We start from the raw sequence: 25742 nt of genomic DNA, 5'->3' as shown, positions 1-25742 counted from the left end.
AGTTCCTAACGTGATGCATAATGCGAGTTTATTTCTTAACATATTTATTATTAGGCTACATAAAAATTCTTATATTATAGAAAATAGAATATTTTTTCATACATAACTTTCTGAAATTATTTTTTAAACTCTTATTGTATTGCTTGTTTTTATTTTTCTATTGTATTATGTCTTTTTTTAATTGCATTTAGTTAATTGCATTTTAGTCATAATGGAAATTAGCTAATATGTTACTACATATTTTAAACCTATTTTATAACATTTTTTGTTGTTAAAATTTTGTTTAAAAAGTATTGTTTAATTAGATAATACATATGTGCCACGGAAACAGTACAAAATTATAGCTATAATTACTATAAAATGTTTAAATATGTGAAAGTAGAAAATATTTTTGTTTTATGGTGCATTATTTAATAGTTGAAATTTCCTTTTTTTTTATTGTGTTCATAGAATAAAATAGAGTTACATGATGTTCATAAAATTATTATAATAACAAATTATATTATATATATATATAGATTAATATATTATTAATTAACTGTTAAATATATATAAGTATGCTCAAATATATATAAGTATGCTTAAAATGCTCAAATCATAATGTGAAAGGTGAAACTGTTCATTTTACATAAACATATTTTTATCTTCAATAATAATGACCAAAAGATACATTGTAAATCTACAATCAAAATTTTTTTTAAATACATTAATAGCATTTGATGCATCTACAGTCATTCACTTACATTAGGTGTTATGTAATTCATTTCATTTTTCACGAGCATAAAATGATTAATTGAATATTAATTGCAAAAAAATATATCTTTACTGCTAGAGAAGTTTTACTTCAGAATGTAAGCGCATCAATATATTTGACGTATATAAAAAGATTTATACCAAATGATTTCATCTAGTCTCGTACATATATATGTAAGAGAAGATAATTATAAAACGGTCTTCTATATATATATATGTAATTATTTAGTTAAAATGTACTATTGTAATATTGATTATTTATAGTATATGTTTCGCTCTTCTATTTGAAAGAGAATTATCCAATTTTTAAATTCTAGAGAAAATAATAGCTTTAAATAATAAAAAAAATGATTGAAACACAATTGGAAGTTAATACAAATTATAAAATATAAAGTAAAAAGACCAATTATATAATACATTTATTATTATTTGTACAGTATTGCTTAGAAATTTATCTTTATGAAAGGAAATATATATATATATATATATTAATGACGGACTGAACATCTAAAACATTACATAAAATTCACGATATTGATAATGAACAAAGAAAAATTCTGTGAAACAAAACAAGCAAATATAAAGTAAGTGTGTGAATGTATGAGTAGAGATATACATGTTATAGGTATAACAATGTATGTGCTATTTGTTTTCTATTGTACGACATATTCTTTGTATTATATATTATATAAAAGATTTAAGATATGTTAAAAAACAGCTGTTGAGATAATATATAAATTAAAAAATAAAATATATTAATTCGTATTTTATTTATTCGAAAGATTTTATAATAAGATAATAGTAGCAAATTATCGTATTTTAATCTGAGACGAGGTAGTGACCTAACATGAATTATGTTTGTGTTACCGAAACAATGATATTTCGACTGTTTAGATCAACGAATAAAATGATGAAAAAGACCCTTTGCAACACTTTGCTGAAGAGATATATGACATTGAGACAAAAGATTAAACGGCTGACAAAAAATCCAATGTGGTGACAACTCAATACCTTGAAGTTGAAGTTGAAGAGGAAGGAAAAGATATTATGTGATAGGATTGCCTTGAAGGATTATTTTTGATATAAATGGATCGGAATATAAGAAGCATATGCTGAAACACAGTAATCATAATTCGTCCTTACATTTGTACATCCAGCTTTGTTCATTGGAAGAAGGAACATTCAGATGTTATGGAAGCTCCATCGTATCGATAAGAAATATTGTTGAGAATATGACAGCGGTATGAAAACAAATGATATATAATTTACGTAAGAAATTAATAGGAGATTAAATACTACACAATGTCTCACACATGAACATATAAATATGATTACATATTATATAAAAAATATTTTATTGCTCACATATATTTTTTATTATTTACTTTAAATAATAAGTTAATATGTGCGTATAGCTAATTATTTTATTTGTTGTCTTCCAGGATATATAATGACTTTAATTATATATCTGCCTATTTAGACACATACATTATATTAAAATAAAATTCAATATAATAAAACATATATATGTATAGAAAGAGATAAGATACTTCAGCGTTGTAAAAAATTTAATGACAATTTTGTTGTCATATTGAATTTCATGCAGTATGTTGATATATATTATATACTTGTTGCCTATTAGAAGTTAGCCCCCCCACTTTTATAATGAACATATTTTCACGATTGTGCTGAATTGTGCTAGGTTTGTGCTATATTGTGCTCGAATATTATAACCATAATATGAAACATGCGACAATCAATATTATCAAAAATTGATTTTTTTATCTTAACCTTTTTTTATTATTTTTTTAAAATAATATTTTAGCACAATGTTAGCATAATTCAGCACAAACGCAAAAATGAAAAAAAAACGAAAAGTAGGGGGCTGACTTATAAATTGTTTTTTTTGTTTGTTTTTTTTTTCATTTTTTTTTATTTTTCATATTATGGTTATAAATTTGAGCACAATATAGCACAATTCAGCACAATTGTGAAAATATGGTAATTCTAAAAGAGAAGGGCTAACTTCTAATAGGTATATTTGTTGCATATATGCTAATTTATTAGTAAAATTACAGAACTACTAGTTGTAAATTTTATCATTTTTTTGAAGAAAAATTTATTTGTTAAATATTTGTATTTTTATATATAAAATTATTTAAGTATATAAAGTTCTTTAAAAAATTTCATTTACATATGCATATAAATTAATTAAAATATAACAATTTTTTTATTATATATATATATATATATATATATATATGTTTTGTAGTTGACACAACAAATAATTTAATTGTATAATAAAATTTATATTATTTATAAAAATATAAAATAAATTATTTGATTTATAACAAGTATGATTAAAAATATCTATGTGTCTATATATGTTTGTGCCGTTTGTGGATATAAAACTTTCTAATAATTTTTGTTGTATTGATAAATATAATTCGTATTTTTTAGGAAATCTGTTCCTGATCAAAGAGATGAGTGTGACATTTTGTGTAAAATTTTTCTCGAAAAAAAGTCGACGATAGTAGATCAATCGGAGTCGAAAACCGTCACAGACAAGAAGACATCTCTTAAAATATTAACTGATTCAAATCATCAAGATACCTAATGAAAATCGGAATAAGGAAGATTACCATCGATAAGCAGCTTAGTGAAAATAAAACAGCGAAAAACGCAGAAGTCGACGAAAAATTATCTCTTATCGACAAAGGGTGCAGAAAAGAAGACGTCTTCTACAAGAAGCTCGCTAATGGAAATTACATATGTAACATCTGTCAGACAGTGTCCGAACGGAAGAGCCACATTCTGAGTCACATTATGGGCAAGCACAGCTTTCATCGTTCCTTCAGATGTGCGGTTTGCGGCAAGAATTTTAAATACAATTACAATTTGAATGTGCACCGACTTATTCATGAAAAAATGAGGTCCGATTATTTGTACGGCTGCAGTAAGTGCAACTATCGCGGCGGAACGAAGGCCCATCAGAAGGCCCACTACACCAGGCGACACACCGACGAGTACAGATTCGTCTGCGAGCATTGCGGTAAATACTTCAAGCTAGAATGGGACTTAAAGTTCCATCTGATGACGCATGACGGTTCCTGGCACATGTGCGACATTTGCGGTAGATTCTACACGAGCAATTACTCCCTGTATAAACACAGGAAAATGGCGCACTTGAATGAGTACAAGTTTCATTGCGACGTGTGCAACAAAAAGCTGATTACGTAGAAGAACAGTTATATGCAGTAACACGATAAGACTTACGAGTGTAAAGAGTGTGGCAAGAAATATTTCACCAGCCACGCGACGATACACACAGGCGTCAAACCGTACACGTGCCAGATTTAGATTAAAGGAGTTTCAGGACATCGAATATGAGAAACATGCATTTAATCACGCATTCGACAGAAAAACCGTATATCTGCGACTTGTGCGAGCAAACATTCAAGAGGAGGAACTGCATGATCGCGCATAGGAAACATCCGGATGCACACTTGTCTTCATCACCTCTGCCTCTTGGAAAAATACGCAACAGTTTGGATATTATTTAAAATCTAAATATATAAGAGTCTCGTAGAGATATCTCTCTATATCAAATCTAGAATAACTTATAAGTGATTGATGTGTGACACAACATTGCATGTGTATACACAACTGTAAGATTTATATTATCTTATAATTAATGATGTATGTATTAAAGAATTGTATTACATAAATATAAAGAATTATGTGGTCTCTGTATGATGCTTTGAAAAAGAGAAAGAGGAACAGAACATTTTATGTATAATTTTTGGTACATAAAAAGTATTATGCTTATGGATGTATTTACTTTTATATTTAATCAATAAATGTATATGTCTTGTCTTGATATTATACAACGAGAAAAATGTGAATTGATGATAATTAAAATTAAATTCTAATTAGTTATAAATACGTTTACTAGTTATATTTATTAAATAACGTTATTATATTAAATTGTTTCTGAAATGTATATACTGAAATATTTAATATATACAAAAGACATATTTATATGTGAATTGTTATCCAAATTGATTCTTTTTTTAAATATCATTTCCAGTATTCAATAAAATTATAGATTTTCAATGTGCTGAAGAGATATAATATTCTTAATGACTAATTTTAAATAAGAAGTATGTAGTTCCACAAGCTTCAATTGCATACAAATTTCCTTATAGAAACGACTTTTAAATCTGGAGTAAGTAGTGATTGAGATGTTCGAGCTTTAATGACACCATTGAGATTAACCGCTGTATTTTAATATGTTTTAGAGAACAAAACTACTGCAGGAAGATCTTGCAGACGGACGCTTCCGGTTGCTTTATCGTCGGAAAAGATTCGATACCGATGAGACTGTGGCAGCATGCCGACGTTGGCGGCAAATTGCGGTATTCATTGATACCAGCGTTAGACAACGCTAACACTGAGGAAGGCATAAGTTTATTTGATGCACCGCCTGTGACCTTCATTAAAATCGAAGATACCGAGGATCGATCGAACAATCAGAAAGAGAGCAATGTCGACAATTGTATGGATTCCTCCATATATCAGATAGATCAGAATTATACCTGTAATAAATGCGGTATGAAATTTTCTATGCAATCTATGCTGAATCGCCACAAGATAACGCACAAGATGCGTTTATGGTTTCGCAGGAGACCAGAAAATATTTTCCGGTCATATTTTCGCACGAGAGAGAAATATGCACGACATCTAAAGATAAACGCTCGAGGAAGACGAGTGAAAGCATCAGAAAAGCGTGCGAAGGCAGCAAAGTACGTTTGCACGTTTTGCAATTTCGACTGTAATAGACTAGCGACTTTAAACGCACATGTGAAGAGGAAACACAAAGAAGATACGACGACGACGAAGAAGCTCGCTTGTACGATTTGCGATCACGAGTATTCGAGCGAGGCGATTCTGAACAGGCACATGTCTAAGCACAGAAGCAAGAGTACGACGAATTTTGCTTGTAACTTGTGCGACTTTGAATGTAAAAGGAGCACCACTCTGGCGTCTCACTTGGCGCGGAATCATAAGAGACCTAAGAAAGATCCCCCGAGCACGACTGCCAGAAAGAGACGCAGAATAACGAAGTGCAACTACGCGTCTTCCGAGAAATCCTGCTTAAACATGGATGAAATGACCAAGAAGACAGCGTCGATGTCGCATCAAGAAGATTCCGACTTGACGATTAAGAAGGAAATTTGCGCGGAGGAAGATTGCAAGGTGGAGGGACTCGGCGCTGACGTTTCGAAGAAATCCAGCGAGCTGAAGAGTATCGTCAGCGAACGCTGCGATCTCTGCGACTTCACGTGCGCGAAGAAGAGTACGTTGTACTCGCACAAACGTCGACACAGGCTGGAGGACGAAGTCGGCGAAGTGTACTCGTGCAACGAATGCGGCTTCAAGACCGGCAAGAAGTCGTCCTTGTACTCTCACATCAAGCGGAAGCACAAAGAGCTGCGAGGCGCCTGCGACACCCAACCGGAACTGTTCTATTGCAATCAGTGCGACTACAAGAATAAGAACAAGTACGAGCTGAAGATACACGTTGCGCGCAAACACTCGGACGACTTCAAGTTCTCCTGCGAGACCTGCGGCAAAAAGTTCAAGGTCAAAGGCGACCTGACGAACCACATACGCTTCAGCCACCGGGAGCAACCGGTCATCTGCGACGTCTGCGGCAAGACCTGTCTCAACAGCAACTCCCTGTACGTGCATCAGAAGTTCGCGCATTACAAGGCCAAGTATGAGTGTCAGATCTGCAAGAGGCGAATGGTCAGTCAGGAGAACCTCGACGAGCACATGCTCAGGCAACACGAGCGTAGGGAAAACGTGGTCTGCGAGGAGTGCGGGAAGACGTTCTCGCGGAACAGCAGGTTGAAGGTGCACATGAGGATCCACACCGGGGACAAACCGTACAGTTGCACCGTCTGCACCAAGTCCTTTGCTCGCAGGACCGCCCTCAAGCAGCATCTTCTCATTCACACCGGCATCAGGCCGTATGTGTGCGACATCTGCGGCAAAGCCTTCACGCAGAAACCAGGATTGATCAGCCACAGAAAATCGCATCCCGGCTCTCATCCACCGCTACCGCGAGTTCTCATCGACCACATTTTGAATGATGTCATGAACGCTTGACACGACGATCGATCGGCGTAAAATTTTATTTATTACGATTTAGAGGATGAATCGTAATTGGAAAATGGTGACAATACACGTGTAAAAAATGTGCTTGTGTAGTAGGTACTCATGTACTGTGCGAATGAGATATTCCTCTGTTGTACGAGTTTTTTTTTTTTTTACTAATTCAGGGATATCTAGAGGTAGGAAATGCCTATGGCAATCTATTATAAGATAATTGAAAATACATTTGTATATTATTCACGCAGAGGTTTTTTAATTATATAGTAATGTTAATGTGAAATCTTATTATGCGCATTATAAGATACTTATACTGCATATACTTAATAAGAATGTTTGTTACATGAAATTTTTTTTTCTTCGACACAACAAAACGCATATGTCCTTTTATTAAAAAAAGTTTTTTTTTATAAAATTGTTAATTCGTTTTGTCCTGTGTTATATCTTAATGATTTTTTACTTTATTGGTTTATTATTCGTTATATTAACACAAAAAATTATTCGGATCTAAATATTTTCTAAATAATAGAATATTTAATTTGGGTTAACTTGTTTATTTGTTATTTCGACGACATTTATTATTTTCTAATTATGTGTATAAAATTGCAAATTTTATACACTTGTATTTGTAACATATACAACTGCAGGGATGTGCTTATAAATTTCAATATTTATATATAGTAGATTTCTGTATAACACGGGGAATATATTTCGCTACGATACTTTTGTGTTGTACAAAATTCGAAAATATGTTTATTTTATAAAAGACAAAATTTGTTTATAAAAATAATTTTGAAATTTATTGCTTTACATGCTGTTGCAATTTTTTTTACCACGTTATACGGGGTTTTATTATATTTTTCTATGTATTATAGTACAGTTATTTTTGTGCGTTTATCTTAGACTTAATTTCTTTTTTATATACGTGATTAATTGTAAAATGTAATTTTAGATATTTGTCAAATATACCTATATTACAGAATTTGTAAGTTACTATAAAAAAAAGTTATTAGTTTACTATTGCATAATTGTGATTATCCATATCGTCGATTGTAATTTCTCAAGAAATTGAAAGAGATCACTGAAAAAAATTATATATAAATAATTATCAAAATTCTCTTAAAAACTTTTCATTTATCTGGAACATATGCCTTATCCATTTATATTTAAAAAAATCCCTTATTCTCAGCGTCGAGTGTCAAACGTCTATATATATATATATAAATTACTGAATAAAAGATAGATGTGTTTTAAAATTACCTTATCGATGGTAGAATTCCTAACTAATGTACTGTATAATTTTCAGGGTCGTAAATGGATGCGGACATTTTCAATACGGCAAAGAATCTATTCCGATGCAACCATGGCAAATAGTCGATTTGGAAGGATGTCTCTATTATGCCTTCCTTCCAGTGAAACAAGCACGAAAGGTGGAAGTGAATCAACACGATGTGAAACAGGACAAAGTTAATAACGAGACCGATAAGACGGAGGATTCATTCGCAATTGTAAACGATAACAATGTAGACCCGTTGAACAATTTTTACGTTGTAAAAATAGAAAACGAGAACGTTGCACTGTCAGTAGATGAAATCCCGGGGACAGACGAGAATCAGTCCTGTAACGAGGACGACAAGGTCTACCCTTGCGACGAGTGCAACACTTGCTTTCCGATGAAGGAAATGCTGAAGCATCATCGGGATGCGATGCATCCGCAGCAGGAGAATGTAGAGGATACTACGATGACTTATAGTTGTAACTTCTGCAACTACAAGAGCACCAAGAAAACGACCTTTCAGTCGCATCTCAACAGGAAACATTCCGCGAAGCGGAGCGCGATCAAGAAAAGGAACAGGCGTAGAAGTTCTATCATCGAATACTCATGCGACACGTGCGGATTCAAGTGTCAGAGCCGACGTCGATTGAAGGAACACCTGGACCGCAAACATGGCACCGAGTACAAGTTCGAGTGCGAGTATTGCGGCAGGAAGTTCAAGGTGAAAAGCGACATGAGGCTGCACGTGCGTTTCAGGCACAAGGAGAGTCCGGTGATTTGCGACGTCTGTGGCAAGACTTGCACCAACAGCAATTCCCTCTACGTGCACCAGAAGTGGGCGCATTTCAAGCCCAAGTACGAGTGCGAGATCTGCAAGAGGCGCATGGTCTCGCAGGAGAATCTTGATCAGCACATCCTGCTGCAGCACGAGCGCAGGGAGAGCTTTGTGTGCGAGGAGTGCGGCAAGTCCTTCTCGGAGAATCATCGGCTTAAGCAGCACATGATGACCCACACTGGCTACCGGCCGCACGACTGTCACATCTGCGGTAGGGCTTTCGCGCGCAGGACCGCGTTTAGACAACATCTGCTGATCCATACCGGAAAACGGCCGTACATTTGTGATATATGCGGGAAAGCTTTCACCCAGAAACCGGGATTAATTTGTCATCGGAAATCGCATCCCGGCGTACATCCACCTCTACCGGTCGTGCACATAGATCACATTATCAATGATTTCATGAAGAAGAAATGATAGTGTAGGAAAATTTTGAGTCTAAAAAATTTTGTATCGAAAACGTAAAAGTTTAAATTTTTGATTTTCTTTTCTTTTTCATCAACAAAAATGAAGATAGATTTTGTTTTTGCTAATATTATTATTATTATTTTTTGTATTCTTGTTTTAATCTATTTTTATGTTTATTTTTGTTAACGAAAAGTATTATTCTTAGTAAATTTTTTAATAATCTATGAAAAAGAGGCAAAATTAAATAGATATTACAAAGAAATAAATGTCAAAAAAAATATATTGTATGATATTTTCACAATGATTGTTGACGATGTGGATATATTTCATGCAATAGCAAATTATTACAAAAAATGGTACATATAATACAATTTTATACATAAACGTATATGCATACAATTTTAATGGTGCAAAGTATATCTGTTTTTATGGTTATGAATTAATCGATTCATAAAACAATATATAGGTAATGTTTAATATATATATATAAGTTATGACAATGTGATAAATATCAGAACATGTTTTAATAAAAAATATCTCTTGAAATATGAAGACAATTTATTTGCAACACTCGGTATTTTATTTGTAAAATCGGATTAGTCGTCAAATTGATATGAGAGCAATTCAAAATGTTTTTAGGAATTCGTTTAATTATATTAAATAGTAAATAAATAATTTATTCAGCAATTATTGTGTAAGTATAATGAATTATATATGATTATATTATTTACATTTTTGTAAAAACTTTTTTATATATAATATTGAAAAAATTTCAGGTGTTCGCAGAAATCGGAAACAGACACTTTTGTCTTTTGTTTGTACAAAGTATAAATATTAGTAAAAAATGTTTTTTTTTTTAATTGTTTTGATAGTACTTTCAGATTGGGCATACGTATCATCAGGATTGATTCGATCTGCTTTTATGGAATCAAACTTTGTTAATGTTTTATTTTTATTTTAGAAGAAAAGGTGCCAATTTTTGGATGCATGTCTTTGGAATAATTTTTACTTTTTTGTTTTCAACAAACGACACGTTCATGATTGCGAGATCTTATTATTAAAATAAATAATGCATTTTTTATGGATGTGTTGATTAATTTAGCAGATAAATAACAGTGTACCTTTTTACCTAACTAATTTATATTATTATTATAGTAATTATATAATAATTTGTAAATATGTGAAAGTGTACAGTAATAGCTTTTAAAAAAAATTTAAATGACAGGTAAAAATTTCACGAATCGCTAAACAATTTTATTTACGAATATTACATAAATAATATGTACTGATACTATGTTATTGTACGCTTGTATTTAACAATCTATTATGGAAGAGTTATGCTTTCAATTTTGCATATATCGTATATTGTTATATTTAATAATTTTATATAAAAAATAAATATATTGTAAATTATTCTGTTATCCTAAACATCCTGTACAACAATTTCTTTTTCCAACCCCGAGCAGAGGGGGCTGGAAATAATCCTAATTCTGTTCGTAAGCTCAATGTCGTCACAAATTTTAGATTCGAATGTAAGTAGTCAAAGATCTGTATATCTTCTAACTGTAGAACCGTAATAAAGATACTCTCTCGTAATGTTGTAGGAAACCAACCGTGGAGATCGTCAAGAAAGTAGCAACGAAAACGAAAACTCGAGAGAAACCGTCCGTCTTTGAACCCGAAGACGAGAAGAAATCTGAAGAGGACACTCGAAAAAATGATTCTCTCATGTGCGACATTTGTCCTAAACGCTTCAAGAGCAAGTACTTATTAAAACGACACAAGCTCACGCATACGACGGAAATAAAAAAATCAAGTCAGTGCGAACCAAACGTGAAGGGAAACTCCGCGTTCACTGACACGGTGCCGCGAAACCAGGAAGCTCTCTCGTGTGTGATGTGCGACTTCCGATGCAGCAAGAGATCCACGATGATCGCACATCTGGCCGACAAGCACGAAGAGATCACGAACGATAAACGCGAGTTCACCTGCATCGTCTGCGGCTTGGTCTGCGCCCGCAAGGAGACCTTGAGGTCTCATTTCGTTCGCAAGCATACGCAACACTACGACTTCTCATGCGAGCACTGTGGCAAGGAGTTCAAGATCAAGGGCGACCTCACCACTCATACTAGACTGAATCACCGTGAGTCGCCGGTGATCTGCGACGTCTGCGGCAAGACCTGTCGCAACAGCCACAGTCTGTACACTCATCAGAAGCACGCTCATTATAAGGCCAAGTACGAATGTCCGTTGTGCCATCGTCGACTAGTCACCCAGGCAAATCTGGATCAGCATATGCTGACGCAGCACGAGAGGAAGGAGAAGTCGGTGTGCGAGGAGTGCGGCAAGACCTTCTTTGAGAATTACGATCTGAGGAAACATATGAGGATTCATACGGGCGACAAGCCGTACAGCTGTAAGGTCTGTAACAGAGCCTTCGCCAGGCACAGCAGCCTTAGTCAGCATCTTCTTCTGCATACCGGGGAACGTATCTACGTGTGCGACGTCTGCGGCAAATCGTTTGCTCAGAAGGCCGGTCTCATCTGTCACAGGAAAATCCACTCGGGAACGCTGCCGCCTCTGCCAGTGATTCATATTGATCACATATTGAAGGAATTTATTAAGAAATGAAACTGCGAATATATAAGAATGTCGTGCCTTACCCTTTAAAAATGTTTATTGTCTTCTGTTTTTTTCTTTCGTTTAATTAAATAGATAGGTAATCTACAATGCTTCTCGTGAGGTCTGCGATAACGTGCAATAAGTATGGTACAGAAAATGTAAAATTGTTCGTTAGAAAGAAAGTCGGCTATACATGAAATATATAGGATTTGCTTGTAATAATTGACAGTGTACAAATATGAGAAAATCAAACGAATGTAATAAGCACATTTTTGTGCACATAATTGTGATTTTTAAGAATATGTCCAAAATAATGTAGCATGCAGGAATCAGAAAGTATACAATAAGGATAATAATAAGATGCAAAACGTTACGAATAATATATATTATTATATTTAACATTTAATTTTAATTATATTTAATTATGTTATGTAATTTTTTTTCTCTAACATTTAATCTACCAGATAAGCATTTTCTCTTTTGTTTTATTAATATTTTATTTCCTTTGATCAGTGTCCAGTTTCACATATTCAACACTTTATGCAGCATATTTGATTGTATGTATTACTTCAAATAATTCTTAAATAACAAGAAGATAAGAAACATTACTTATACATTTCAAAATATCGAAATTTAAAAAAATTTTACTTATAATTAAAATTTTTATTTTTTTGACAATTGTAAATACACAAATATAAAGAAACATTAACAAAAAAATTTGATTATTTTATTTAAAAACATGCAAAGCACATTCTGAGAATAATCTATCTTCATAAAATTCATATTGTGAAATTTATTCAACTTTTAATTGCTTAATTAATATTTAAGGGTTAATTTTATTATAATTTTGTGAATTATAATTCAATTATATATATATATGTTTTAATATAAATAGCATTAATTCTATATGAATATATATATATATATATATATATATATATATATATATATATATAATATTCAGATTTTGTCTACATATATTTTATTGTTTTACTTATGTTCTAAAAAAATATTACTAAACATTTTTCTTTTTGTAGTTATTTTTTCTTTATCTAATAAAATTTATATATAACTTATTTAGAAAAAATAGGCTCGATACAACGGATACATATTTCTAAAATTGTTAAAATAAATATTATTGACTATTCTAAATGTTTATAGTATAATGTCTTGTTTTTGACGGTTTTATGACGGTTGTATGTCGGTCGCAACGGACTGCAATGCTGATCAACAAGAAGGGTAGTAGTTTTAGCTTCTTGTTTGTGAGTACCTTCGTTGATCTGATCTTTATAATTACATCTATACGTAGCACGCGAAATAAATATCTTTTAGCATATAATTTACTTCGATATACACATAAGTGAATCATACATTCCTTGTAATAATTATTCCATTTTGTGGTGTTTCAGGTACGAAGCAGGCGCTTGCGATTCTCGCGGTATTTTTGTATTTGACAATGAATCGTTGGTGATGAAGAAATGGCAAATTTTGGAGTTCGATGGCAAGCCATATTACGCGTTTATACCTGAAGACGATGCGCCTCTGCCGGATGAAGATATACCGGAATACGAAGATGTAGAAACCGAAGAAATAGAAGAAGAAGAAGAAGTCGAGCAAATAGAGGAAGAAGACGAGCAAATAGAGGAAGAAGACGAGCAAATGGAGGATGAAGAACAAAACAGTGCGGATGATATGAAACAGGAGTTTTATTTCGAGGAAAAGGGCTTTGATTCTATGGATGAAAAATTATATAACGACGACAGCATTCTTAACGGGGACGTCGAGGAAACGGCAGAAGCAGATGCAAAACCGATCACGTTGAACGGCGACGCTGTGGACGACAAATCTGGTGGAGATTTATACCAAGTCAAAGTACAGGGAAGTACAGTCATCATCGAGAAACTGACATCAGCAGAGATGGAGGCAAAAGCAGAGTATCAGGAAGCGGAGGAAGCATATAATAACGATGAGGGAGAGATAGAATATCTGGAGGAAGAAATTCTTGATTCTCCTTTAAGCGCTAATAATCCATCCTTGCCTACGAAAACATCTTTGAAGAGTCCTGGCGGGGCTCTCAAGTGCAAAGTATGTTCGGAAATGTTTGACTCGGCGATATCCTTCCGGAAACACGTGGCGTGGACTCATAAAAAGAAGGTGTGTATAAAAGAGGACGGTGCGTATATATGCGCCGTGTGCGACTACAGGACCTTGAAGAAAAGCTTGTTTGCCGCGCATCTGGAGAGGAAGCATGAGACCTGGTCCAGGAAGCGATCCAGTAACACGGTATTCCCTTGCCACGCCTGCGGATTCGTTTGTAGATCGAAGCATTCCCTGCAATCCCACTTCATAAGGAAGCATACGGACAAGTTCGAGCACCAGTGCAATTCTTGTCCCAAGAAATTCAAGGTCAAGGGAGACCTAACGAATCACATACGGTTCCATCACAAGGAGAAGCCGATCAAGTGCGATATATGTGACAAGCTGTGCTTGAACACCGGCTCGTTGTACGTGCATCAAAAATGGGCGCATTTCAAACCGAAATACGAATGTCACATCTGCAAAAGACGCATGGTTACGCAGGAAAATCTGGATCAACACTTACTGACGCAGCACGAAAAACGTGATAAGATAGTCTGCGCCGAGTGTGGCAAGACGTTCACGAAGAAGGACTCTTTCAAGAGGCATATGGTAGTTCATACGGGATGTAAACCGCATTCCTGTATGATCTGTAAGAAACCCTTCGCCAGAAGATCGCAGCTGCGCCAGCATTTGCTAATTCACACTGGCAAGCGACCATTTGTGTGCGACATTTGTGGAAAAGCGTTCACGCAAAAGCCAGGCTTGATCTGTCATAGAAAGACTCATCCTGGTCCTCATCCACCATTGCCGGTTATGCCGATCGCGGACCTCGTTAATGAATTTACAAAAGAATACGTGCAGGAAAACGAATTCACAAAAGAATTCGTGCAAGAAATTGAGGAGAGAATTGACGAAGAAGTGTAAACACTCGATTTAATATGTGGATATATAATTTTTTTATCAACATTTTTCTCTCTTTAAAGTAGCAAAAATGCGTGCGATCGTTACATAACAAGAACGCTAAAGTAATTGAAAAAAATTTTTACGAGATAGAAGAATAACAGTAATTCTAAATTTTTTCAACAAAATTTCCATTCACAAATATTGTTCATGATTACACGTAAGATTACATAATTTTTATTTTTTATCGTAAAGTGATTATGAAAACTTAGTTTTTGTGATGTTATTCAAATATTTATAAATAAATTTTGACAAAAATATTAATCTTTTTTTTTCTTTCTTTTTTTATTTTTGCGAAAACTAACTTTTTTATGATCGTCTATCTATTATCTTTACTCTGTCTTTTCATATTAGAATTCAATTTTAAAATAAAATAAATTTTTGTAATGAAAGAAGCAATAAGAAAATACAAATTTATTGCGTTGAAGACATTTAAATAAAATAAAATGTATTTAAATGAAAACATTTTATTGGCTATAAAAAACGTGATCACTTTTAGAGACTAGAAACTTACGATGACACTTGTTTGTATCCAAAGTTTAAATAAAATTTGAAGAATAGGTAAAGATATGAACGAATATATATATATAAGCTGTATAGATTATATAATTAGTAATTGTAAATTGCATGTAACAAAAATTAAGAAAAGTTATCTTTCAATTTGTGTTTCGCCTTTCAGCTATTTAAGATCATTTGATGTTTATCATTATAGTAAAATTAAAACTCTGTACATTTCTTGAGCCAATAAAATACATCACAAATAGCATTGATAGCATAATTCTTTTTACGAATTTTGCAGTTATGTTTTATTTATCAATAAATTTATCAGTTTATTGATAAATAAGTAAGCTATTTTATTGGTAATAGAAAAATGATTACGATAAAATTATTACTCGGTACTAAATTTTTTTGAATGCTGATCTCCTATGGTAGAAAAAGAATCCTAACATATGTTAGACAATGATAATGAACATAATTGAAAAGTTATATACATATATAATAATACATATTTTTTCCAATCAATGTGTAGAATTATTTTATAAAAAATTAATTTAATGTTTATATTCATTAATGTATATATACATATTAATTTATTTTTTTTTCTTTTTTTTATTATCTTTTATTGTATGTCTAATTTTATTTATACTTGACACTTTCTAATTTACAAAGTAAATAGCTCTATATAATAATTTTAGAATTTTGCTATTGTTTACAGAGAGTAAGATAAATATAATTTAAACACTTATATAAATATTTTTTTTTCGTTATTAAACAATAATTTTAAAAATTGAAATAATTCGAAGGTGGGAAAAAAATTAAAAATTATTTTTATAAAAATATGATCTTAAAAACGAAAGGAACAAATAATAAATACCTTTTATTCTACCATTGAATAAAACCTTTGATAAGAATTTTTGAACATGTATTAGTAATATTCTATAGTTTTTTTTATTTTCTACTTTAGGATCAACATATCTTGAGAAATACAAAATAATAATTTTTTAAGTAAGATATACGTCATAATTAAATACAATATAATATTTAATGATATCTGAAGACAAACAAACACACATGTAATTGTTCCATATTTTCACTTTCTGTATTTATTGTACAGTAAACACAGTTCTATTATTCGGAACTCTACTATTATTTTGTATGGAGAAATATATAACAACGCTCTTAATTTATATAAGAATAAAACTAGTTTTTTTAAACGTAAAAATTTTTACTCTCACAAAATCTTTACATCTTTTCAAATATTAATTTATATTGTAATAAAATATCACTATAAGTAATATAGCTCAAGCAATTTCTACTTTATGTTTCTCTATACATAATAACGTATGTACTTTCTGGAATATATATATATATATATATATATATATATATATATATATATATATTAATATCAATTTATAAATAATAGCATATTATTAAATAGCTTTACATAATAGAAATACGATGCAAAACTATTTTTGCTAAGATAACTGTCTTTAATAAAAATTAAAATAAACAAGATCTGTGCACATACAACGTATAAACTTTTGTCTCAAATAAATATTTTTAATGACACGAATTTTTATAATTATCTTACAGGTTTTTATAATTATCTTACATTTGTCCGGAAAGTAATGCGTCGCATTTTTTTGTGACGCGACTATACATCGCAGAGCGATGGGACCGGTTGGGGAGGAAGGGGGGTACCCTTAGCTTTCCAACGGTAGGTCGCTCAATTGTTTCCATGCGCTTGGAGGGTTAGGACGGCTTATTCTGTGAACCTCTGCTTAGTGGTCGCGTCGAACTTGTGATGGAGAGAACGATAGAGCAACGCTATGCGATAAAGTTTTGCGTGAAGCTGGACAAGACGCCGCTGGAAACTTTTGAAATGCTCAAGAAAGTTTTCGGGGACGATTGCCTTTCCAAATCGCAGTCAAACAGATGGCACAAGATGTTTAGAGAAGGTCGGAAGGAGGTCGCCGACGAGGCCCGCGCAGGACGCCCGTCAACATCGCGAACGGACGACAATGTGACTCGTGTGCGCCAATTATTGAATTCAGACCGTCGAATGAATGTTCGCTTAATGTCGGAATTATTGAACTTGCCGAAAACGATTGTTCACGAGATTGTATCGGAAGACTTGGCCATGCGGAAGATTTGCGCAAAACTTGTGCCCAGAGTGTTGACCGATGCGCAAAAGCAACACCGAGTGGAAGTTTGTGAAGAACTCAAGCAACTCTGTGCAGATAATCCCAATTTCTTTTTTTTATTTCCTCGGCTGAAAAGGGAGCTCAAAGGACAACAGCTCGAGTCGGTTGACAACGTACAAGCTACTTCGACGGCCTCCCTGAACAGCATCCCAGTCAATGAGTTCCAGAAATCTTATGACGCATGGAAATCGCGTTGGTAAAAATGTATTGACGCAGAAGGGTCATACTTCGAACAATTTTAAGTTGTTTTACCTATGCGATCAATAAATTCTTTTTTAAAAAAATGCGACGCATTACTTTCCGGACAAACCCTGTAAGCTAAGTAACATCTACTTTTAATTAAATACATATCATTATTATATGCTCTCTTGTAACAATCGACGATTTGACGTGTTTTTTAAATATCATCTTTGAAGATAATTTACATTTTACGAAACATTTCGTAAAATTACACAACATACTGTGAGAGATAAGTATACTTTATATTAATCAGTTTTGTTGAAACTTTAGAAATTATCATTTTTTTCTCAAACTTGCAGGAATATAACAGATATGGATCTTTTACAAGTCCACGAAGAAAAATTACTGGTTCCTTAAAATACAAGAAAGGATATCATACAGAGAAGTATAAGTAAAATAAGTTGACGTACGAGAAATAAATCGAGAAAGTCATCGCCTCTGTCTGCTGCAAAGCGCAAATATACGTTGAAGAAGATATCTAAAAAATCTATTCGGATGAAAGAAAGATTGAGCAAGAACATTTGGACCTTTGTTAGGATCTCGCAAATGAAAAATCATGAAAAGCCACTTTTATTTTGGATGCTGCAAGACGATTTTCAAGCTGAAAGACGAACTTCAGTAACACATGAGCAAGGTGCATGCTTCCAAAGCTTCGTATTCCTGCGATGAGTGCGACGTCGTCTACCAGTGCAGACAGTCGTTGCGAGAACACTATCTGAAGAAGTACACGAAGAGTCAAAATTACGTGTGCAATACATGTGACAAATCCTTCAAGATGAAGAGCGACTTGTACATGCACGTACAAAGTATTTACAACGATGATCGCGAGATGGGCTGCAATGTCTGTGGCAGGACTTATCGGAACGCTTAAGAAGCACCTGAGTCATCGCCACAATGATAGATTTCCTTACCAGGTGTGTGGAAGGAAGCTGGCGACTAAGGAATCGCTGGAGCGACATTGCAAATTGCAGAATTGGGAGAGCATCATATGCCAGTTATGTGGCAAGACCTTCAGTTGTAGGTATACCTTGAAGAAGCACATGAGGATCCACGATGGTGTCAAACCCTACGTCTGCGATGTTTGCGGAGAAATTTCAGAGTTTCACGGAGAAGTTGGGACTCATCATGCATCGGAAGAAGCATCTTCAACCGCTACATCCGCTTCCCATCATGTCGATGGATTACGTCAACCAGGATTTGTTGAAAATGAAAAAGCAGAAAAAAGTTTGACAGAGTTTGTTCAAATCGAGACGAAAATCCAATGTGTCTTATACTTATTTTTGGATTTAAGCAGAATTGTACGGTACAAGACATAATTCACAAGAAAGAAGAGCGAGCGTCCACTTTTGTAAGAAAGAATTTTTTATATTGTAATAAATTATGTTTTCTTTTTGCGTGAAGAAATCTCATATTTTTTTCTTACATATTTACATAGATTGAAGAAATAAATTCTTAACCCGTGAATGTTCCCAATATGGATGTTGCAAGCTGTTATTTTAAATTTGTTTAGGATATATAAATATGTAAAAAAATATATAAGTAATATCTTGCAAATTAACTGTTCTTTCTTTTAATGAAGATATCCAAGTTTTTAAATTAGAGACTAAAAACTATAAGACTAAGACTTAATTGATATAAATTGTATTTTCGCTAAAAAATATATATATATGCTAAATTTACCTTGTTTTTGTTATATATATATTGTATTAGTATATCATATATTTCAAGTAATAATCTTGAAATTGTTAAAATAATGATTAATTACTTGAATTTTGTTTTTATTCTTTATCATTTTTTATATAATATATATTTCTTAAACAATTATCTTTACACGTGTCTTTAATATCTTCATTAAAAGAATGCCATTGATTGAAAACTATCTTGTATTATAGCACAATCTTGAATAAAGAAATGCATACTGAAATATTAGTTGAAATAATAACATGACATTATTTGACAACCATATGCAAACAAAATATTACATATTCTTGGAAACATTTTCTAAAATGTTAAGATGATATTTTTATGTGCTGTTCTGATTGAAATATCGTTAAAGGCGCAAGTCAAATAAATGATTAAAATAAGGCAAAACAAGGTATTTTCATCATATTTCTTGGGTTTCATCATTTTATGACAAAAAATTTTTTTTGTCGTAGGTTTACTGATTTACTAGAACTCGATGAAATCAAGATCGATGCAATCAAGATCGAAGGAAGTCTTCGGGATGCGAACGCGTTGTTTATGACATCTATGAATGCTGCGAATCAGATAAACAGCGTAGGGAGCAGTAAAGAAAATAAGGATGTAGAAAGTTCATCGTCATATGATCATTATTCATGCAATATTTGCGCCTTCCCATGCCAAACGAAAGGGAGCTTGATAAAACACATGCAGCTTCACGAGCACACGTGCAGCATCTGCAACGGACTGTTTGAATCGTCGAAAAAGCTACAGAATCATATGGCCCTGAAGCACGGCGAGGCCAAGTACGTGTGTAAATTGTGTAACACCACTTATTGGAGCAAGCCGGACCTGAGGAAACACTTTATGACAAAGCATTTGGATCCCTTCTGTAACATCTGCAAGATTTGTAATCAGGAATTTCAGACAATGTATGCGATCACAAGACACATGCATCGCTTACACAGCACTGTGTCTGTAATTTGCAGCCTTTGCAAACGCGAATTCGATAACTCTACGGCGTTGAGAATACACAACAAGCACGTTCACTTGAAAGCGGGTTTCCAGTGCGGGATCTGCGGGAGACGGGATATCTTCAGTGTAACCGAATTAGAGACGCATTTACGCCGGCACAGAGATAAGCAACGCGTGTCGAGCCAGCATGTTTGTACGTCGTGCGGACAGAGTTTTGATAAGAAATTACATTTGTCGGAACATTTGATCAAATATCACGGCAAAGCTAATCCTTACGTATGTCCGGTTTGCAAGAAGAGTTTCGAGAAACGCTCAAATCAAATACAACATATTCTTACGCACATGCATAACTTATATACATGCGACATTTGCGGAGCGAAATTCCCGCGAAGATCTATTCTAATATGTCATAGGAAAATACATCCTGGACCGCTCGGGCCGTTGCCGATTATACCTGTGACAGGCCTTGTGAGCAAGTTTGTTAGAGATTACTTGAACAGTACGAAGGGTCTGTCAAATCCTCAATCATGAATTTGATAGCAAGTTTAAAGGAGCAAATCTAAAAAAGTATTAACGAATAATTTATTTTATCCGAAATTGCTCTTTGTTTAAGAAATAGGATTTTTATAAAGTAAGGAGAACAAGTAATTTTTCTATAAGCATTTTTAATTATGATGTCGTAAATCGCAGTTATAAAATAAGAGATTTATTGTTCTATTTTTCTCAGATTATATAATACTTTAGTTTGATTATATTACGATTAGACTATTACGATTATATTTTCCGTTAACGATTTTATGTTATGAAATGATATGGTACATTTTATTTTTAACGAAGAGATACAATTCATCTCATGTATGTATAGCAAATTTATTTAAAATATATTAACGATTAATTCAGATTGTGTTTTTCAAATCTTTCGATTAATCTATTCCTCAATAATTATATATATTTATTTGTAGAGAATTTATTAGTTCACGCTGTGTACGTCAGGTAAGTTATCATTTGTTCCATTCTTATAATTAATGATGATGACTAATCCTCGCTCTTTTTTTAGATGGCCAAAAAGTTTTGCGTTGCATTGCGATAAGCCACACTCTCATCGATATCTAAAATCGGTACAGTGTCTTTCGTAATTCTCAGCAGACTTCTAATCGCTCAATTAGGAAGGTAACTTGAAAGATGATGTCAATAAAGTATCCGAATGTTTATTAAATTGTTTATTAAATCCAATGTCATTAAAGCGCTCCCAATCACTTCCCTCTTTATTAGCGAAAGTGTCGACAATTCTAATCAATAAACTTAAGCAATCAAATCCTTGATTTATAGCTAATAATAATACGAACTTTTACCCTTTTTATGTTTTAGAATGGCTGATCCATTAAACATTGAATCCATTATCACCCAAAAACTATTGGAATGCGAACAAACGAAAAGAGAAGAGTCTTCAATAATAGACGAAGAACGAACGCTAGAAGGGATGAACGTAGACTTGGAGACGAGAAAACCTAGTCCGCGAATTGTAACCGAAGGGAATCGATCGGTCAGAAGGAAGCCGACGTACCATCTAGAATGCGATCACTGCTGCCGCAAATTCCTGAAGAAAAGCAATCTCGCCGAGCACTTGAAGCAGCACAGACACCAGTGCGCCGATTGTCCGAAGAGCTTCAGCCTTCGGCGTTACTTGGTCTCTCACATAGCGAGGCATCATCATCAGGAGATGTACGAGTGCAGCGTGTGCAAATTCAAGAGCAATAACAAGGGCACTCTGAAGAACCACTACATCCGATTGCACACGAGCGACTACGATTACGCGTGCGACATTTGCGGCAAGCAATTCAAGATCAAGAAAGCCCTGAATCACCACGTGAAGCAGAATCACAGCGAAGCACCGCCGATCGTGTGCGACGTCTGCGGTCACTTCAGCAAGAACCTCCACGCCCTTAGAGCCCATATGAAGTACAGACACTACAAGCCGGAATTTGTCTGCCGGATATGTCGACGAGGTATGACCACGCAAGAGAACCTGGAGCAGCATCTCATGTGGCACGAAACCAGGGAGAAGGTGCTCTGTCCGACCTGCGGCAAGAGATTCCGAAGACGCGATCTTAACTCGCACATGAGGGTGCACACCGGAGTAAAGCCGTTTCCTTGTCCTGTCTGTGGGAAGACGTTTCGACGACAAACAGCGCAGGAGCAACATGTGTTGATCCACACCGGGAAGAGACCCTATATTTGCGATATTTGTGGCCAAGCGTTTGCCCAAAAACCTGGTCTCATCTGCCACAGGAAGAGACATCCTGGTCCCCTGCCTCCGCTACCTGTAGTCTCCGTTAAAAAAATTGTCACGGAATTTACGAAAGAGTATGCGACAAAAAATGCAGTCATAAAGATAGAATAAAGTTTTTAGTATTTCGAGTGGATATATAACGAGACGAAATCAATTGTGGATTTTGAATATTTTGCCATTGCACAAGAGAGAGAATAAATAATTAAAGAGTTGACATAAAAAAGACAAGATTGAAGTTGCAAGCAATGGCAAGAATCAAAAGTCTCAGAAAAAGTTGCTTTTCCAAAAAATATTTTATCTATATAAAAGAGATATGTTTTGTAGATATAAATATAATATTTTTGAAGTTCTTATAAATATTTTTATAAACGATACTTCTACACATTAGTCTTGACGTATATAAGGACTTTTTCAACAGAGAAATGTATTATATAATATATATGTATGCAGAATTTCTCTTTGTTGTCAAGTTTTCAAGTTTAAATGTCTTTATAATTTTTCTATTGTATTGTGTGTATTCAGTTTGCAATAAATTTACACTTTTTATAAATTTTGAATATATATATATATATATTTATTGTAGCTTCCTAAATATAATAATAAGAAGAATTTAATACATAAAAAAATTGAAGAACATAATATTCTATTAGTTTAAAATATATAAATAGTAAGAACAGAATATTGATATAAATGCGAAGTTAATTTGTTTTAATATAAAGTAATGATTCATAAAATAAAAAATATCAACAGTATCATTATTTAGTATATGTATTACTATATTTTAATGATAATATTTTATATAAATATGAATGATTTTTTAAATATTTTATTTAATTTTTGTTAAACAATGCTATATGAAATTTTAATTGACTTAATTTAAAATTTCAAATAATTTAATAGAAAATTTTAAATAATTATTTAGTTATTTTTTATCAATATATCAAAACATTGCATTTAAATATGTCTTATATTACGTAAATTATGATCTACATGTTTATGATTAAATTCACAATGTAACAATATAAATATATTTTTATATTTTTCACATTCTCTTTGTAGATTAAAAATATTTTCGAGTAAAAAAACGGAAAAGATTCGACACATTTTTAATACTTCAAGTAAGTAAGCCTAATATCCAGCGATAAATTATGGGTCGTGTGTAATAAACTTTAATTCGATTGTAATTTATGTTTTAGCGATTCACGCATGGACCCCCTGAACGTCGTGGACGTCAATAATTCGGAATACTCTCCCGTGGAAAGCATAGAGTGCACACCCGAGTATGATTCGCTTCCAAATAGGCTTCAACGACACATTACCAGAAAGAGAAAAGTGTCAAAACAAGAAAATTATTGTACGAAGAAAGATACGAAAAAGCAAAATACAAATCAGATCAAAGTCGAGAAGAGGAAACCCGAACTCTTCCTGGAATGCGCCACATGCGGCAAACGTTTCAGCGACAAACCCACCATGATAAAACACATGAGCCACCACAAGTACCAGTGCCAAACCTGTTGCCAGAGTTTTAGCCTGAAGCGAGATCTGAAGCGCCACATCGAGAAGGTCCACGGACCTCTGCTCTATCCCTGCAGCATTTGCGAGTACAAGAGCAGCAACAAATGCACCCTAAAGGATCACTTCATACGAAAGCACACCAGCCTCTTCCAGTATTCCTGCACGGTTTGTAAGAAGCAGTTCAAGATCAAGAACGATCTGAAGCAACATATGAATCAAGTACACAGTGGCGAACCACCCGTCATTTGTAACATCTGCGGACACGCGTGTAAGAACCTGCCTGCTATCAAGGCGCATATGAAGTATCGGCACTACAAGCCGGCTTACGAGTGCAAGATATGCAAACGCGGTCTGACCACGCAAGAGAATCTGGACCAGCATCTAATCTGGCACGAACGGAAGGAGAAGGTCATCTGTCCTACTTGTGGCAAGACTTTTGGCCAGAAGAGGGACTTGGATCTTCACTTGAGGATCCATCAGGGTATCCGGCCGTTCTCCTGTCCAGTCTGCGGCAAGACTTTTCCCAGAAAGACCGCGCAAGAGCAGCACATATTGATTCATACCGGCAAGAGGCCGTATATCTGCGACATTTGCGGGCAAACTTTCGCGCAAAAACCGGGACTCATTTGCCACAGAAAGCGTCATCCTGGACCACTGCCGCCGTTGCCTGTAGTGCCGATTAAAAAAATTATTATGGACTTTACGCAAGAACTGGGAGTTACGCAGGAAAATACATTTACAAGATAAAATAACGTTAAATAGCTTATAAATGTCAATTCGGAAGATTGTTCCATCGCATCGATGACATTTCCGCGCGAGATTAATTAAATTCATTCAGACTAAATTTGGAATATACAATCCTGTGAATAGGTGACATCGATTATTGCAATTAATTTTATAGTTTGAAATATAAAATTTGCGTCTAAAATAATAACTGGATTAATCGATGCTGAACATTTTAGAAGTTATATTATATAATTTAATTTCTAATTTCAAGTTTACACACATATTTGACCTGATTTACGTAACGTTCGTTTTTGTTGTTCAGTGAATTTTAATATATTTGTTTTCAATATAATAATCAAATTATATTATTAAACTGAGATGTAGTTTGTGGTAAAAAATAAGATATATATAAATGCAACATGTATATAATTTTTTAACGAGAAAAGTAGAAGAGAGTTCGGAAAATTTTTACACAAAGATTTTATGTATATAATATAA

The 25742-nt window shown here is 33.6% G+C and overlaps 5 protein-coding genes across 5 annotated transcripts; all 5 read left to right on the top strand.

The window, feature by feature from the left end:
- Window positions 1–3369: 3369 nt before the first annotated feature.
- On the top strand, window positions 3370–4581 carry LOC114933387 (zinc finger X-chromosomal protein-like). Its single transcript, XM_029305919.2, has one exon. It carries the CDS (start codon window positions 3370–3372, stop codon window positions 3991–3993), a length of 624 nt encoding a protein of 207 aa, XP_029161752.2. The 3' UTR covers window positions 3994–4581.
- An 8517-nt stretch (window positions 4582–13098) lies between these two features.
- LOC146722985 (uncharacterized) lies at window positions 13099–16129 on the top strand. The gene is made up of 2 exons (XM_085483407.1): window positions 13099–13333; window positions 13481–16129. Exon 2 carries the CDS (start codon window positions 13542–13544, stop codon window positions 15072–15074), a length of 1533 nt encoding a protein of 510 aa, XP_085339533.1. The 5' UTR covers window positions 13099–13333; window positions 13481–13541; the 3' UTR covers window positions 15075–16129.
- Window positions 16130–18942: 2813 nt separating this feature from the next.
- On the top strand, window positions 18943–21614 carry LOC146722984 (uncharacterized). Its single transcript, XM_085483410.1, has 2 exons — window positions 18943–19406; window positions 20215–21614. The coding sequence occupies exon 2, from the start codon at window positions 20300–20302 to the stop codon at window positions 21242–21244; it is 945 nt and encodes a 314-aa protein (XP_085339536.1). The 5' UTR covers window positions 18943–19406; window positions 20215–20299; the 3' UTR covers window positions 21245–21614.
- Window positions 21615–21686: 72 nt separating this feature from the next.
- LOC146722983 (uncharacterized) lies at window positions 21687–23560 on the top strand. The gene is made up of 2 exons (XM_085483409.1): window positions 21687–21883; window positions 22082–23560. Exon 2 carries the CDS (start codon window positions 22083–22085, stop codon window positions 23112–23114), a length of 1032 nt encoding a protein of 343 aa, XP_085339535.1. The 5' UTR covers window positions 21687–21883; window position 22082; the 3' UTR covers window positions 23115–23560.
- Window positions 23561–24062: 502 nt separating this feature from the next.
- Window positions 24063–25715, top strand: LOC146722982 (uncharacterized). Its single transcript, XM_085483408.1, is given in 3 exon segments — window positions 24063–24121; window positions 24200–25247; window positions 25249–25715. Coding segments are annotated over 2 exon segments (1077 nt in total). The 5' UTR covers window positions 24063–24121; window positions 24200–24209; the 3' UTR covers window positions 25288–25715.
- The last annotated feature ends 27 nt before the right edge of the window (window positions 25716–25742 follow it).

Source organism: Nylanderia fulva, unplaced genomic scaffold, assembly GCF_048542155.1.
Source record: "Nylanderia fulva isolate GAGA-0341 unplaced genomic scaffold, ASM4854215v1 Scaffold25, whole genome shotgun sequence".
NCBI classification, from domain to species: Eukaryota; Metazoa; Arthropoda; class Insecta; order Hymenoptera; family Formicidae; genus Nylanderia; species Nylanderia fulva.
This window is presented reverse-complemented; position numbering and strand designations above follow the sequence as displayed.

Excerpts from the sequence above, each read along its gene's own strand:
- LOC146722983 (XM_085483409.1), top strand. The coding sequence starts at position 22,083 with ATGGCTGATCCATTAAACATTGAATCCATTATCACCCAAAAACTATTG.
- LOC146722985 (XM_085483407.1), top strand. The coding sequence starts at position 13,542 with ATGAAGAAATGGCAAATTTTGGAGTTCGATGGCAAGCCATATTACGCG.
- LOC114933387 (XM_029305919.2), top strand. The coding sequence starts at position 3,370 with ATGAAAATCGGAATAAGGAAGATTACCATCGATAAGCAGCTTAGTGAA.
- LOC146722984 (XM_085483410.1), top strand. The coding sequence starts at position 20,300 with ATGACATCTATGAATGCTGCGAATCAGATAAACAGCGTAGGGAGCAGT.